This window comes from Desmodus rotundus, chromosome 5, assembly GCF_022682495.2.
Source record: "Desmodus rotundus isolate HL8 chromosome 5, HLdesRot8A.1, whole genome shotgun sequence".
Taxonomy (NCBI): domain Eukaryota; kingdom Metazoa; phylum Chordata; class Mammalia; order Chiroptera; family Phyllostomidae; genus Desmodus; species Desmodus rotundus.
Window position 1 is genome coordinate 44,138,963 of NC_071391.1, and position 13,344 is coordinate 44,152,306.

The following is a 13,344-nucleotide window of genomic DNA, read 5'->3' on the forward strand; positions in this document are numbered from 1 at the left end:
AACAAGATGCTCAAGGCCACAAAACTCAGAAGTAAGGGAACCGAGATTCAAATCCAGGCACACTCTGACTTTACACCTTGTGTGCTTAATCACTCAAAATATTGAAATTCAAATTCAATTTACTTCAAATATTCTTTTTTTTCCTACCTCCATTCACAGTAGAATATCCCCACTCTGAAACCCAGAACAGCAACTGGTTTACCCTTTAATAAATTGTAGATATTTCTGAGACAATATTAAAAATATTATCACTTTTCTGTCTATTCAGAGTTGCTTAAGGAGCCTCATAAAAAAGATATTTCAATGTGATTATTGATATCTCCAATTTATTTGGCCTTTTTTTTCTCTTTCCAGAGTTTTCTGCCAGGTAAACACATTCCTCTCATATCATAGGTCTCCATCCATGTAAATGCATCTAGATTGCTATTACGCACATTTAATCTTCTGATTTCCAACCTCTGCTCAGAATTCACATTGAAACCTTTATGCGAAGTAGTCTTAGAAGTCGACTCCGAATCTCCTTGGTCCGAGCCCCATAGATGACTGGGTTGAGCACAGGAGGCACCAGCACATACAGATTAGCCAGGAAGATGTGCACATGCTTGGGGACTCGGTGTTGGCCAAAACGGTGGGTGAGGAAGGAGAAGAAGGCAGGAATGTAGAAGACCAGAATGACCCCAAGGTGGGAGCCACAGGTACTCAGAGCCTTGTGCTGGGCATCGCGGGAAGGAAGACGAAAGACAGCACGAAGGATAAAACCATAGGAGACAGCAATGAGAATAGAATCCAGACCCACGGCCAGCAGGGCCACAGTCAGCCCATAGATGATATTGACAGTGATGTTGGCACAGGCCAGTCGAGCAATGCCCATGTGCTCACAGTATGTGTGTGCCATGACATGGTGCTGACAGTAGGGCAGTCGCCTCAATAAAAAGATGAAAGGGGAAACAACGGCCACACTACGGAATATCCCAGCAAGGCCAATTTTGCCTATGACTGTATGGTTAAAGATGACTGTGTATCTCAGTGGGTTGCAGATGGCCACATATCGATCAAAGGCCATGGCAAGAAGGATTGACGACTCCAAAGCATAGATAGAATGGACACAAAACATCTGGGCCAGGCAGCCCCCAAAGGAAATCTCACCAGCCTGGAGCCACAGAATGGCCAGCATTTTGGGCACAGTGGTGGAGCTGAGAGCCAGGTCAGAGAGTGAGAGAAGGCAAAGGAAAAGGTACATGGGTGCATGAAGTACATTGTTCACGGCAATAACCAAGATGAGGGCAGCATTCCCAGCCAGTGCTACCAAATACATGGCACAAAAGGGGATGGCAATCCAGATGTGGGCCCACTCCAGCCCTGGGATCCCAGTCAAGAAGAGAGTGACTGGGAGACTGTCATCACTGATGTTGGAAGTTGACATTGTGCCTGGCAAATAAAAGACTATCCAGTAGGTGCTAGTACACCTGTTCTGTAACTTTAGGTGTTTGATTCATTCACATAAAAGATGATCTTTTCTGTGAACAATGTATTGGAGATTGAGAAAAATGTTTGTTATTAAAATGTTTCAGAGTCTTAAAAGACACTATCTTATATAATCCACTTTTTTCATTTGCTGTCTTCCATGTCCTAAACACGAAGCTAAGAACTTAAGCATTTTCCCTGTGTAATTCTTCCAGACTTATCTCCTACTTCATCCTGCCCATTATTCACTTTATTTTGTCCACATACATCTAGAAAAAGTTGTTGCTTCTTTTTTCAGTTTATCTATTCAATTTGCCCAAGGAACACTTTTCCTTTTCTTTTTTGTTAATCTCTCTAATTTGTAAATATCAGGCAGCACCTCTGTCTCCCAGAAGCCTTCCTTCTCTAATCGAGTCCTGAGTCATCTTTATATTTTTTTGCTCATCCATTACTTTTCAAAAGTCTATTGAGCTGGGAACCATGTCTTTACACAGTTGCGAAATCCACACGACTTACCTGTACCTAGAAGTTTTGCTCAATAGTCACTAAAAGACTCAATTCTGATAACTCTTAACAACATACCTTTGACATCTTGCCTTAATGTCATGTTTTACTGACTTAATCTGTATTTCTGACATAGTTGCCCAGATATACACCAAATGGCTCATTTTTATATCTCACCTGAAGTCTCTAGCAAGAGGCTGGCAGCCTGAATACACTCAAATGCATGCTCAAATAACTACAGTGTTTTGAACATCCATGAGGGTGACATGTAAGAAAGTAAGACATGCATCAGACATGTTAGCTGGGAGAACAGCACTGCTAACTATGGTAAAGCGTTTTCAATGTACTCTGTGCCCAACAGTGGAATAGTTGGACTAATGGCTTGATCAGAATGGCAAGTGATAATACAGGCAGGTTGAGGAGTGAGTGGAGTGTCCTAGAGTTCATCAACAGTAGACAGCCTGAAAGAGTGAATTCCTTTTTTCTGTAGAAAGCTAGTATTATGCACATCTCTGCCTCCCCCGCATCCCTTGCCACCCAGTAACATCATATCCCTGAAAGAATCCTTTGTAGGATGCCTGGAATCCTGAATTTTAGTCCTGGTTCTATCACAAGAGTGTTACATAACCTGGGACAATAGTTCCCCGTTTTGAGAAGTCTCAATTTATAAAAAGCAACGAATTGGTAACTATAGTATAATCACAGAGATGTAAAGTATAACACAGCGAATACAATCAATAATATCATAATAAATATGTTTGGAGCCAGGAGGATACTGGAAATATGAGGAAGACCACTCTAGACTTCATGACTGTCTAACCACTATGCTGTACCTCTGAAGCTAATACAGAATAATATTGGAAAACTATAATGGAAAAATAAAGAAAATTAAAAACCCAAGTTCTGGAATTCTAGTCTTGCTTTTTCACCATTCATCATTTAGCATTGGTAAGTCTCATTACCTTTTTGAGACTCAATTTTCTCATCCCCAAATTGGGGATGACAATGCCTGGCTTATTTATCCCACGCAGTTTTTGTGGTTGAGAAAGAGTAAAGTGTATGGAATTAAAAAGTTTGGACACCATAAACAATGTCCTCCCCATTTCTACAAGCTCCTTGTCTCATAGCTGCATATAAGAGTAACACAGAATATAATAATCATACTCACCTCTGTCTTGCCAAGAGGAAGTCCATGTTCAGAGAAGTGAACTGATAGAATCCAGACCACAAAGCCTGCTGCTGTCAGAACTGAAATTAGGTCCCAATTCTTCTGATTTAACAATTGGTGTTTTCATCACACTTACTGTCCATTTACAGGGCCAAACACTTCATTACTATGTTTTAAAGCAAAGGCAGGCTAATATCAGTATTGAATGATGTTACAATCATGTTACTCCTCTGGATTCCAAACAGAATGATAAAAGTGGAGAGCCCCTCTGATTTGCCTGAGACTTTCACAAATGACCCCAGCCACTAGAAGAAAGAAGCTTGGGTGGTGGAGAGAGGGGGGTTGAAGTCATCACCATCTGCTCTTCTCCTTTTTTCCTAGTTTATTCTTCTCTGCAACAGAAGATTTCAAATCATTATTATAAGGAAGCTGTTACTTTGTGAGAGTCTGTGGATGTGGGAACCAGAAAGATTAGGTACCACCAGCACGGTTGTTTTCCAGGGAAATGAAGGAGGAAAAGACTGAGCTGAAGCATCACTCTGGATAGAATAGAGCATCCTTCCAAATTCATCTCACTCAGCCATGTCTCTGGGTCACTATAGTCACTCACTGCTCCTTCCGAGACCTAGACTTCAGTAAATGAACTCTGCGTTCTTTCTTTCAGCACAGATTTATGAGGAATCTGATGTCAAGTGTGTGATGTGTTTTTATAAGCTGAGATTGGAGCTCTGTGAGCTGTGTCATATGTGAGTGTGAGGCTATGTGAGAAGGTATGTTATGTAGTAAGAGCTTGTAACAGGTGTGGTATACCTGAATACAATGGCTTGTTTAGGGATGTGAAAACTGTGTTTTTGTGTAGGTTGTATAGGTGTGATTTGGAAGATAATGGTATCTGAGTGTTGATATGCCTGAATTCAAATGGAGTGTGGGTTGAAATATGTAATTTGTCCTTAGTTTTGTGAGCCCAGTGAGTATCTTCAGCTTACCCTTGGGTCCCAGTCTCCTCTGGCCAGGAGCTTAGTAATTGAGGTTATTTATTGACTCTTTGTGACATTCAGGTGTGAAAACCCAGGGGTCCTGCTCTAGGGGATTGAGCCATGGTGCTCATTTGTGGGGCAAGAATAAGGAGGGGCTGAACAGGGGAGAAAGAAATGAGGAAGGGAAGCTTCCCCTAGAGAATTTTCAAGAAAAGTGGGAATATAATGTAGCAATTTTTGTTTTTCTTCCCTGCTCTTCTCTTCCCTTTTCTTCTCTTTCCTCCTTAACACTGTGCATTTCCTTGGATTTTTGTGCATCATGGGTTCACGGTGTTCTGTGTGCAGAGGCCATCACTAATGCTTTATGCAAAGAGGGTGGGAGGAAGTGACAGTGGACATTTTTATGCTGCATTGTCTTATTAGACTTCAGTTCACAAAACTTAAGTTCAAAGTTGATTATTAAAAATTCCAAAAACATGGAAACAGAACTTTGAAAGGAACACATGGCCCTTCTGGGCATGGGCCTTAAGTGACTGTGTAGGTTTCATGCCCACAAAGCTAGCCCTGGGAGTGAACAGCATCAGTCCTCTGGCGAGATCCCTTTGTGTTTGATAGGAGACCCACATCAAGCATTTGTATCGAGGATTTCTTCCATCAAAGCCTTCAGAGTACTACACTGTTTTCCCTTGTGCACACAGTAGTCCGTCCTAGAACTTTATTCATAGGAGATGTGTTCCAAGGCCCCCTGTGGATGCCTCAAAACATGGATAGTACCAAATCCTACCTATAGTATATATTCCCCTATACATACCTACCTGTAATAAAGCTTAACTAGTCTTGCAATTTGGAGCCATTGTGAAGTAAAATAAGGGTTACTTGAATACACACACTGTGATAGTGTGTCAGTCAATCTGATAATTGAGATGGCTGCTGAGTGACCAATGGGCAGGTAGTGTGTACAGTGGGGTATACTGGACGAAGGGATAATTCAGGTCCCCGAGTGTATGGTGCAATGTTTTGTCACACTGTTCACAACGTTGTGAGACTTTAAACTTATAAATTATTTACGTTGGACACTTCTGTTTAACAATTACAGAGGTCAGTTGACCAGAGGTAACTGAAACCACGGAAAGCAAAACCACAGATAAAGGGGGACTAGTGTGCCTGTCTTCTCTCATATTAATTCAGATGCATGGTCTTCAGAATTTTTGCCTGGGTACTTTGTAAAATAATTTTGAAATAGTATATGTTCCCTCAAAAACGTTGACGTTTAAAAATTGTCATTTAGTCCTGGCCAGGTAGCTCAGTTGTTTAGAGCATCTTCCCGACACAGAGAGGTTCCATGTTTGACTCCCAGTGGTCAGGGCACATACAAGAAGGAATGCATAAATAGGTGGGACATACTGCTGCCGTATACTGCAGTGCTCTCCACACCGTCTTAACCAGGGCAAATATGTTCTATAATCTGACTTATACTGTGTGTGTGGCCAGCCACAGTGTACCAGTGCTTCTTATCGTGCCTGGGGTTACTTTCATGGATGATCCAGTGACAATTTCACATGTCTAATAAATCCAGATGTTGGCATTAATTTATACATGGCTTAAGCACTCTTTAGAGGATTCTTGTGGATATTTATCGTAGTAGTATAGTAAAAAAAAAAGCCACAAGCTAAGTTAGAACACCTAGGTTTAAATATTCTGCCATTGATGAGCTGTATAAATTTGAGATGTCCCTTTTCTTTTGAGGCTCTAATGATCTGTTCTCTAAAATGAGGGACTACATAGAATATTCTTGGAGGGCCTGTTCTGATCTTTTCTACTCCTGTATATGAACGTTGGATGCTAACTCAGAGAGGTGTGGAGTACTGTGGATACTCCATATTCCCAGTAGTCCATGAGCTCCTGAGCTGATCTGAGCTCCTGAGTGGTTATAAACTCAAGGGATTTCCTGGAGGCAGCCTTATAGTGCTCAGGCCAGGCAGTTGGCAGAGGTAACTGCTGGCTATGGGCAGGGCATACAGGACCCCCATTACTGCTCTCCCTCTGTCTTACCCTCCATGCATAGAGCATCACAAGTAGGTAAGTTGGGGTGTCAGACACTCTAGACTCAGGCCTAAGGCAGTCTGCCTCTACTTGAAAAATCCTGAGTGTTAGAACATGACAGTTTAAAGGAGGAAGTGCTGCTCCTAATCAGAGTTAGGGTTGTTTGTTTTTTTTTTAACACTTCTTTCACTTTTATCACCTTCCCAGTTTTATATTTTCTGTCTGTTGTTCATTTGCTGAAATCCTGTCATGCTTTCTGCTTCAGGTCATTACTTTGCCTGCAGAGACACCATGTTAGGCTACACTTCGCATATAGATGCCTTGGTGTAAATAAGTACCTCCTCACTCTTCTCAGAATATCCTCGTATAAGGGGGTGTATAAAACGACACTGGCTGCTTTGTAAGCCACATGGCAGGACCTCACATAGTGCTAAAAGACTTGCAATAGAAGGTGTCTGCATATTGCGCACAGAAGCAAAGAAACATTTTTAGGAAGTGTTTTCAAGTAGGAAAAGCAAAGGGGTCCTACCAATATGGAATGAACAAAAAATTTGCGTAGAGAAGGGGCAAAGATGAAAGAGCAAAGACAGGTATGGTGCAGGCTTTAGAACTCAGAGTTGCACAGTCTTTCTATGTAAGAGTTTTCACACCTATCCACCGTTGGATCTACACAACATCTATAGCTAAGTTTCTTAGCATCTCCGATTTACAACAAAGACAGCCAAAAGGAATCTCTGACTTATTTAGTACACCTCCTGTTCGAGACCCTGCATTAACCATGGCTGGGACTTAAACAAAAAGGAGAGTCAGGGTTGAGCTCTTGCACCTGGTGAGTCAGTAGAAAAGATAGGACTCACACAACTATAATGCAGGGCTGGCAAAAAACAAGTACAGAAGGAGATGCAAACCTACAGTTGTGAGAATGATGGGAGAGAAGTTACCTCTGCTGGCAAGGACAAACCCAGTGTTCATGAGGAGGGCATCATTGATTCTGGACTTGGTGGATGGTTTGAATGGGTACGTACATTCTGGGAAACCTCTGCATCTAGAATCTGTGCGAGTTGAGGAACTGTGGTTCATGTTTGGATAAGAGCATATAGACCTATCTGGGTATCTTGAGGTTCAAGAAAAAATTTTAAAGATTTCAGACCAGAAATATTGATTCAGTACTGACTACAGAGGGCCTTCAATTCTAGGCTAGTGAGTTTGGATTTGATCCCTTGGCAATGAGGGGACATGCAAGGTTTCTAATCAGAACAATGCCATTTTTAGATTTGTCTTTAAAAAATATTAGTTCTACTCCAGAAGAGAGAATGAAATAGAGAGAGGCATGAGATTTATTAGGAGACTGTTATGATGGTACAAGAATGTAATTTCTTGGATCTGAAGTATGTGGTGCAGGTCAAAGCAAATACAGAAAAGTGCTGGCAGAGGCACTTTGTGGTCAGTGTTTGTATCTGTTGTTCCTGAGTTTACTGTAGAAAGTAAAGGGAAGAAAAAGCCAGCGATGTTTGGATTTTGAGCCTCAATCTTAGATACAATTGTGTTGTTATTTAAGGACATGAAGAACACAGATGTTCTCAGGAAAATGATTTAAATTACTTATTAAGTAATTATTAATTACAAATACTTTATTATTACTGATTGTTAAATAATTTTTCAGTTCTAAAATAAACTATTTAAAAAGATTTTCAAGAAATGAAGTTATTCAGGGAGAAAAGGAATGCCATAAGAGAAATAGAGAGAGGAATAAAAAGATGAGTGGAAGTACAGGAGCCAAATGCATCTGATGAACATCTGGAAGATTATCTCTATGTATGGATAGCTTTCTCTCCATCCATCTCCTGTCTGGACAAACATCTGGAGCAACTGAGAGACAGCAAAGGAATAGAAAAGCCAGGGATTCATAATAAGGTAGTAAATATTTGGTAGCATAAGAAAATGGAAAGGAGAAAACTTCATGGTTCAATGAGTAAGTGGAATGCCCAGGGGGAGGACCGAATGGTTTTGCCATGGATCTTGGACAAAGTGACACTCCCAGATTGATAATGAGTTATAGCTTTAATTGTGAGAAAGAGCAAAGTGGCAACAGATGTATGTATAAAGAAAGGCAACATAATCTCTTTAGCCAGATAGATAAACTGAGAAAACTTGGACAATTTCAGTACTGTTAGTGACAATGAGAAACAAGAATGAGTGATTTGGTGAGCAAAATTGATGCCATAAAGTGAGGGGCTGGATGGTGTTTAAGGGTCTTAAAATATTAGTCCTAGGCCACAGATAAAACTGTATGTTTGTTTTCTTTCCAGGATAGTGACCAGAGAATCTAAGAAATAGTTCCAGCATGGGAGGTAACCCTGACAACAGCTCAGAGTTGCCTCCTTTCACCCTGACTGGTTTCCCAGGGCTGGAGACCTCCCAACACTGGATGTTTCTGCTCCTTGGTACTCTCTACATTGTCTCCATTGTGGGCAATGCCTTTATCCTTTTTATTATCAAGGAGAAGCAGAGCTTGCATCAGCCTATGTACTACTTCCTGTCTCTGCTATCAGTTAATGACTTAGGTGTGTCTTTTTCCACACTGCCCACTGTGCTGGCCACGTTTTGCTTTCACGTGAGGAAGATCAGCTTTGATTCTTGCATGGCTCAAATGTTCTTTATTCACCTCTTCTCCTTCACAGAGTCTGGAATCCTGCTGGCTATGAGTTTTGACCGCTATGTGGCTATCTGTAATCCGCTACACTATGCCACAGTGCTCACTGATGCTCGTGTGGCCCGCATGGGCGTGTCTGTTATCGTTCGCAGTTTCTGCATGGTTTTCCCACTGCCTTTCCTTCTGAGGAGGCTGCCTTTCTGCAAGGACAATGTACTCTCCCACGCCTACTGTCTGCATCCAGATCTGATCCGCCTGCCCTGTGGCGACATCACCATCAATAATATTTTTGGTCTATTCGTTGTCATCTCTTCCTTTGGTCTGGACTCTGCACTCATTCTTCTCTCCTACTTGCTCATACTACGCTCTGTACTTGCCATTGCCTCTTGGGAGGAACGGTTAAAGACACTCAACACATGTGTGTCACACATGTGTGCTGTGCTCATCTTCTATGGGCCCATGGTTGGTGTGTCCATGGCAGCTCGCTACGGGAGGCACGCTCCACAGTATGTGCACACACTCATGTCCCTCATTTATCTCTTTGTTCCTCCAATGCTCAACCCTGTTATCTACTCCATCAAAACCAAAGAGATTCGTCGAAGACTTTTCAAAATACTACTGGGAACCAAGTTTTAAGCAGGAGTCATGGTGAAAGGCCAAGACACAGAGAATATTCACTGTTATTGGACAAATTTGAATTTTCCCAACCTCTTTTGACAAGACTTCAGATTTTCCTTGGACACTAACCTACTGTTAGGACTTCTGCCACCTGATGTTTGGTGATATCTTGGCACTCGTTAACATTCCAGTCCACATGCTTTGGCAAGGTAAACTGGGTCATAATTCAGCAAAAACATTGCTCAATTTTTCTGTTTATTTTAATTCAAAATGGACATTCTCATAATCAGTCCCCAAACTTGTCAAGATGTGTTTTCATCATTATTGTTTAAAGTGAATCATCACAAAGAAAACTGCTTGTTACCATGGAAATAGTTCCACAATGGGTGAAGGATTCTTTTCTCCAGTTTTTGGCAGAGGCACGATTTCACATTGCCCCCAACAGTGTGAAGTGTCCAGATCCCTCCACATCCCTGCCAACATTTATTTCCTTTTGTTTTCTCGATAAATAGTCATCTTGACCAGTGTGAACTGGTAATTTCTGTGGTTTCCATATGCATTTTTTGTTAAATAGAGACATGGAACATTTTTCATATATTGTGTGTCATTTGTGTGTCTTCTTTGGTAGAATGGCTATCCAACTCCTTAACCCACTTTAAAGTCAGGTTATTTGTTCTTTTTCTATTGAATTGTAAAAAGTTTCTTATATAGTTTACAAACTACCCCCTTATCAGATATGTGGTTTGCCAATATTTTCTGTTTCATGGGTTGCCTTTATTCTATGTTGGTTGTTTTCTTTGTTGTGCATAAACTTTTTAGGCTGATATAGTCCCACTTGTTTAGTTTTACTTTTGTTTCCTCTGCTTTTGGTGTTATAACCATACGATGCATTGATCTCACTTTTGGGTATATATTGGAAATAAATGAAATAGGATCTCAAGTAGCCATCAGCGCTTCCATATTCAATAGAGCACCAATTACAAAATTCAGACTATGGAAAAGACTAAATGTTTATCAACCAATAAATGAATAAATAAAATATGGTATACACATAAGTGGAATACTAGTCTAGCCTTCAAGAAGAAAATTCTGCAGTATGCAACAACACGGACGGCTTTGAGGATATCGTGCTAAGTGAAATAAGCCAGACACAGAAAGATAAATACTCTATGATTTCATTTATATGAACTAGAAAAATAAGCAAATTGATAGAATTAAAGAGTGAAATGATGATTATCAGTGTCTGGGGAAGGGGGAAATGAGGAGTTACTGGCCAATAGGCATACAGTTTTAGTTAAACAAGGTGGATAAGCTGTATGTAGAGATTTGCTATGGAACGTTGTACCTATACTCAATGATAGTGTATTGCGCACTTAAAACTTTTAAGAGGGTAACTCTCATGTTGAGTGTTCTTATCAGAATGATATAAAATAAATACATCAAAAGAATATTGGTTAAAATAAAGTATGTATGATACACTGGCTCTAGCTATGCATGTCAATATTTATTTCAATGACACACACTGTCCACCCAGCTTTTAGGATGAGATCAATGTAATTGCATGTGAATTGTATTAAATATTCTAACTTTCAGTAAAAATAACATTTGGTAAATTTGGGTAGTAGTTTTATGAAAAACAAAGGAGTGGAAGTTAAGAAATTCAGCATTCAATTTATAATATTATAGAAGAATACAAATCTATGTAATATAATTATAAAAGTTAAAATAAAGAAGTGATGAAAGTAAATGGGAAAGAGTAGAAGTAATTCAATAATTAATTTTTTAATAAGTCCACAAAGAATAATTGACACATATCCTACAATTAAAAAAGAGACACAGTTTTCCAAAATCTCTTAATATGATTCGTGTTCATGAGTGAAATAATGCAAAAATATAAATAATAGCTGATTCCAGAAAATGTATCTAATGAGAAAAAATTCCATCCTGTAAAAAAATGAAGAAAAAATTATCTGTATATTTTCTTTACATGTTAAATTGTATACTTGCTGGTTAAAATAAAGGGAAAACAATTTTGCCTTTTTGGACATTGTTATTTACTAATTTGTAGGGGACTCCTTTAGTAATGTCACAAACCTTGAGACAGAAATGAACTCTTTTACCTTACCCCGTTATCTGTAACTGGATACTAAGTCCTCAAAATTCTAATTAGACTTTGGCTTATCCAATCTTTGCCTCTACTTCACCACTGTTGTTACCTTATTTGGGGCCTTCATTGTTACACCTCAGTTCACCCTGGCAATATCTCCAAACTGATGTCCCTGTTCACCATTCTTTTTTCTCACTTTTCCAAGCTGGAGCCAGAAAAATCTCCCTAAAGAATATGATTATAGAACATTCATAGTCTTAAATGGCACCTATTGCTTAAAGACAAAGTCCAAATCCCTCAACATGTACCTTAATAATATCACTATTATATTCATTTCTTAAGTTTCCCTACCCCTAAACACATCCCCCACCCCTCAGAAATAAGTTTGTTCCAGCTAATGAAGCTACATGTGATTGTGAAACCAGCAAGTTACTTTATGCCTCTGTATTTTTGTTTTGATCAGCTTTCCTTGGAATATCTTGTCTATTTTTATATACTTGGAAACTACATATCATTCTAATTGTTCATCAAAAAATTTATTAGACAAATACCATGAGCCAGACACTGACTCAGCATTTCCACCACTTCTTTATTACCTGCCCTCCATCTGCTTGGTAAAACAAATATTTCATTATTTTATATACTTCAAATGTATTCATGTAGAGTTATACCACAGCACCTAGATATGATTCTGTCTTCTCCTGTACGCGGCTCCCTATTTGAATCTTAAGCTTCTTGAAAGAATGAATTATTTGTTAATATTAGAAAGAGTGTCAACTTTTCTTAAGTTCTATCAAGACCTTGGAAAAACTCCAATCTCCCTGAGCCTCAATTGACTCATTTGTAAAATTGCTACAAAAATCCCCAGATTGTTGTGTTTTTATAGTTTAGAGATTATGTCTGTAAGATACTTGGTACCTTGCTTGTCATATAAGAAGTACGCAACACTTATTATAATTTGGTTACTGTGAAAGTAACCAAAATTGTCCCTAGAGCTTAACATTATACAAATTATTTAGTAGATTTCAATCAATACTTATGGATTAGATAAATAAATGAATGTAACTGTAATACAATCATTTGCAAGTGATGTAAATTGTGGATCCAGGAAGCACTAAGGCTTAAAATGGGAAGGTTATCAAAATTTGAAAAAATTCAGAGGAGCACGCAGCTTTGGTGAAGGAGAGGGAGAAAGAACCATGTGGCTTTAGCAGAGTGGGGACCCCGTGGCAGCAACACAGCTGATGGTGCCGGGAGCCTGAATCATGGACTTCTACTTCTTTTCCTGAGATACGGTACCCCAGACTGGGCAGAGGGAGAAGGAAGGACTGTGTGTGTCTGTGGGTATTCTAGAGGACTTTACTATTTTAATGAAGACATTAAGTCATTAAATGTTGGGAACTGCTCTGCCTGGTTTCAGTTGCTATAACCCCTCATGGTTAAGGCTGAGTCAGAGTTGGGACCATAAACCACTACGGAGACAAAGCTTGTCTCCCTGGCAGGGGCACCACCTCTGCCCACTTCACCCTGCTTGGCCCTGAGCTTGGCCAGTTAGCCAATGACGGGTAAGAATCCTCAAGGGAGGATCAACCTAAGACAGGTTCTGGTCACGGAAGAGGCCCGCAGGGAAGGACTCGGGGGGCTGTGGAAAAAGGGGGTGATGGACCCTCGCCCCTTGGCTTTGAAATAGCCTGAGTCCTCATTCTGTCGGCAAGAAGTCTCCTAATCTCTTGGCTTCCTTACTTCCCTTGCCTGACTTAAGCCTGAAGCAATAACAGAGGGCAGTGCAGTCCTGTGCTGGGAGGGGCGG

The 13,344-nt window shown here is 40.1% G+C and overlaps 2 protein-coding genes across 2 annotated transcripts; one reads left to right on the forward strand and one right to left on the reverse strand.

Annotated features, from left to right (window-relative positions):
* Nucleotides 1–469: 469 nt before the first annotated feature.
* Nucleotides 470–4,255, reverse strand: LOC128781103 (olfactory receptor 52D1). The gene is made up of 2 exons (XM_053925652.1): nt 3,137–4,255; nt 470–1,517 (listed from the first exon to the last, which is right to left on the reverse strand). The coding sequence occupies exon 2, from the start codon at nt 1,421–1,423 to the stop codon at nt 470–472; it is 954 nt and encodes a 317-aa protein (XP_053781627.1). The 5' UTR covers nt 1,424–1,517; nt 3,137–4,255.
* A 4,245-nt stretch (nt 4,256–8,500) lies between these two features.
* LOC128781104 (olfactory receptor 51I2-like) lies at nt 8,501–9,464 on the forward strand. The gene has a single exon (XM_053925653.1). The coding sequence runs from the start codon at nt 8,501–8,503 to the stop codon at nt 9,443–9,445; it is 945 nt and encodes a 314-aa protein (XP_053781628.1). The 3' UTR covers nt 9,446–9,464.
* The last annotated feature ends 3,880 nt before the right edge of the window (nt 9,465–13,344 follow it).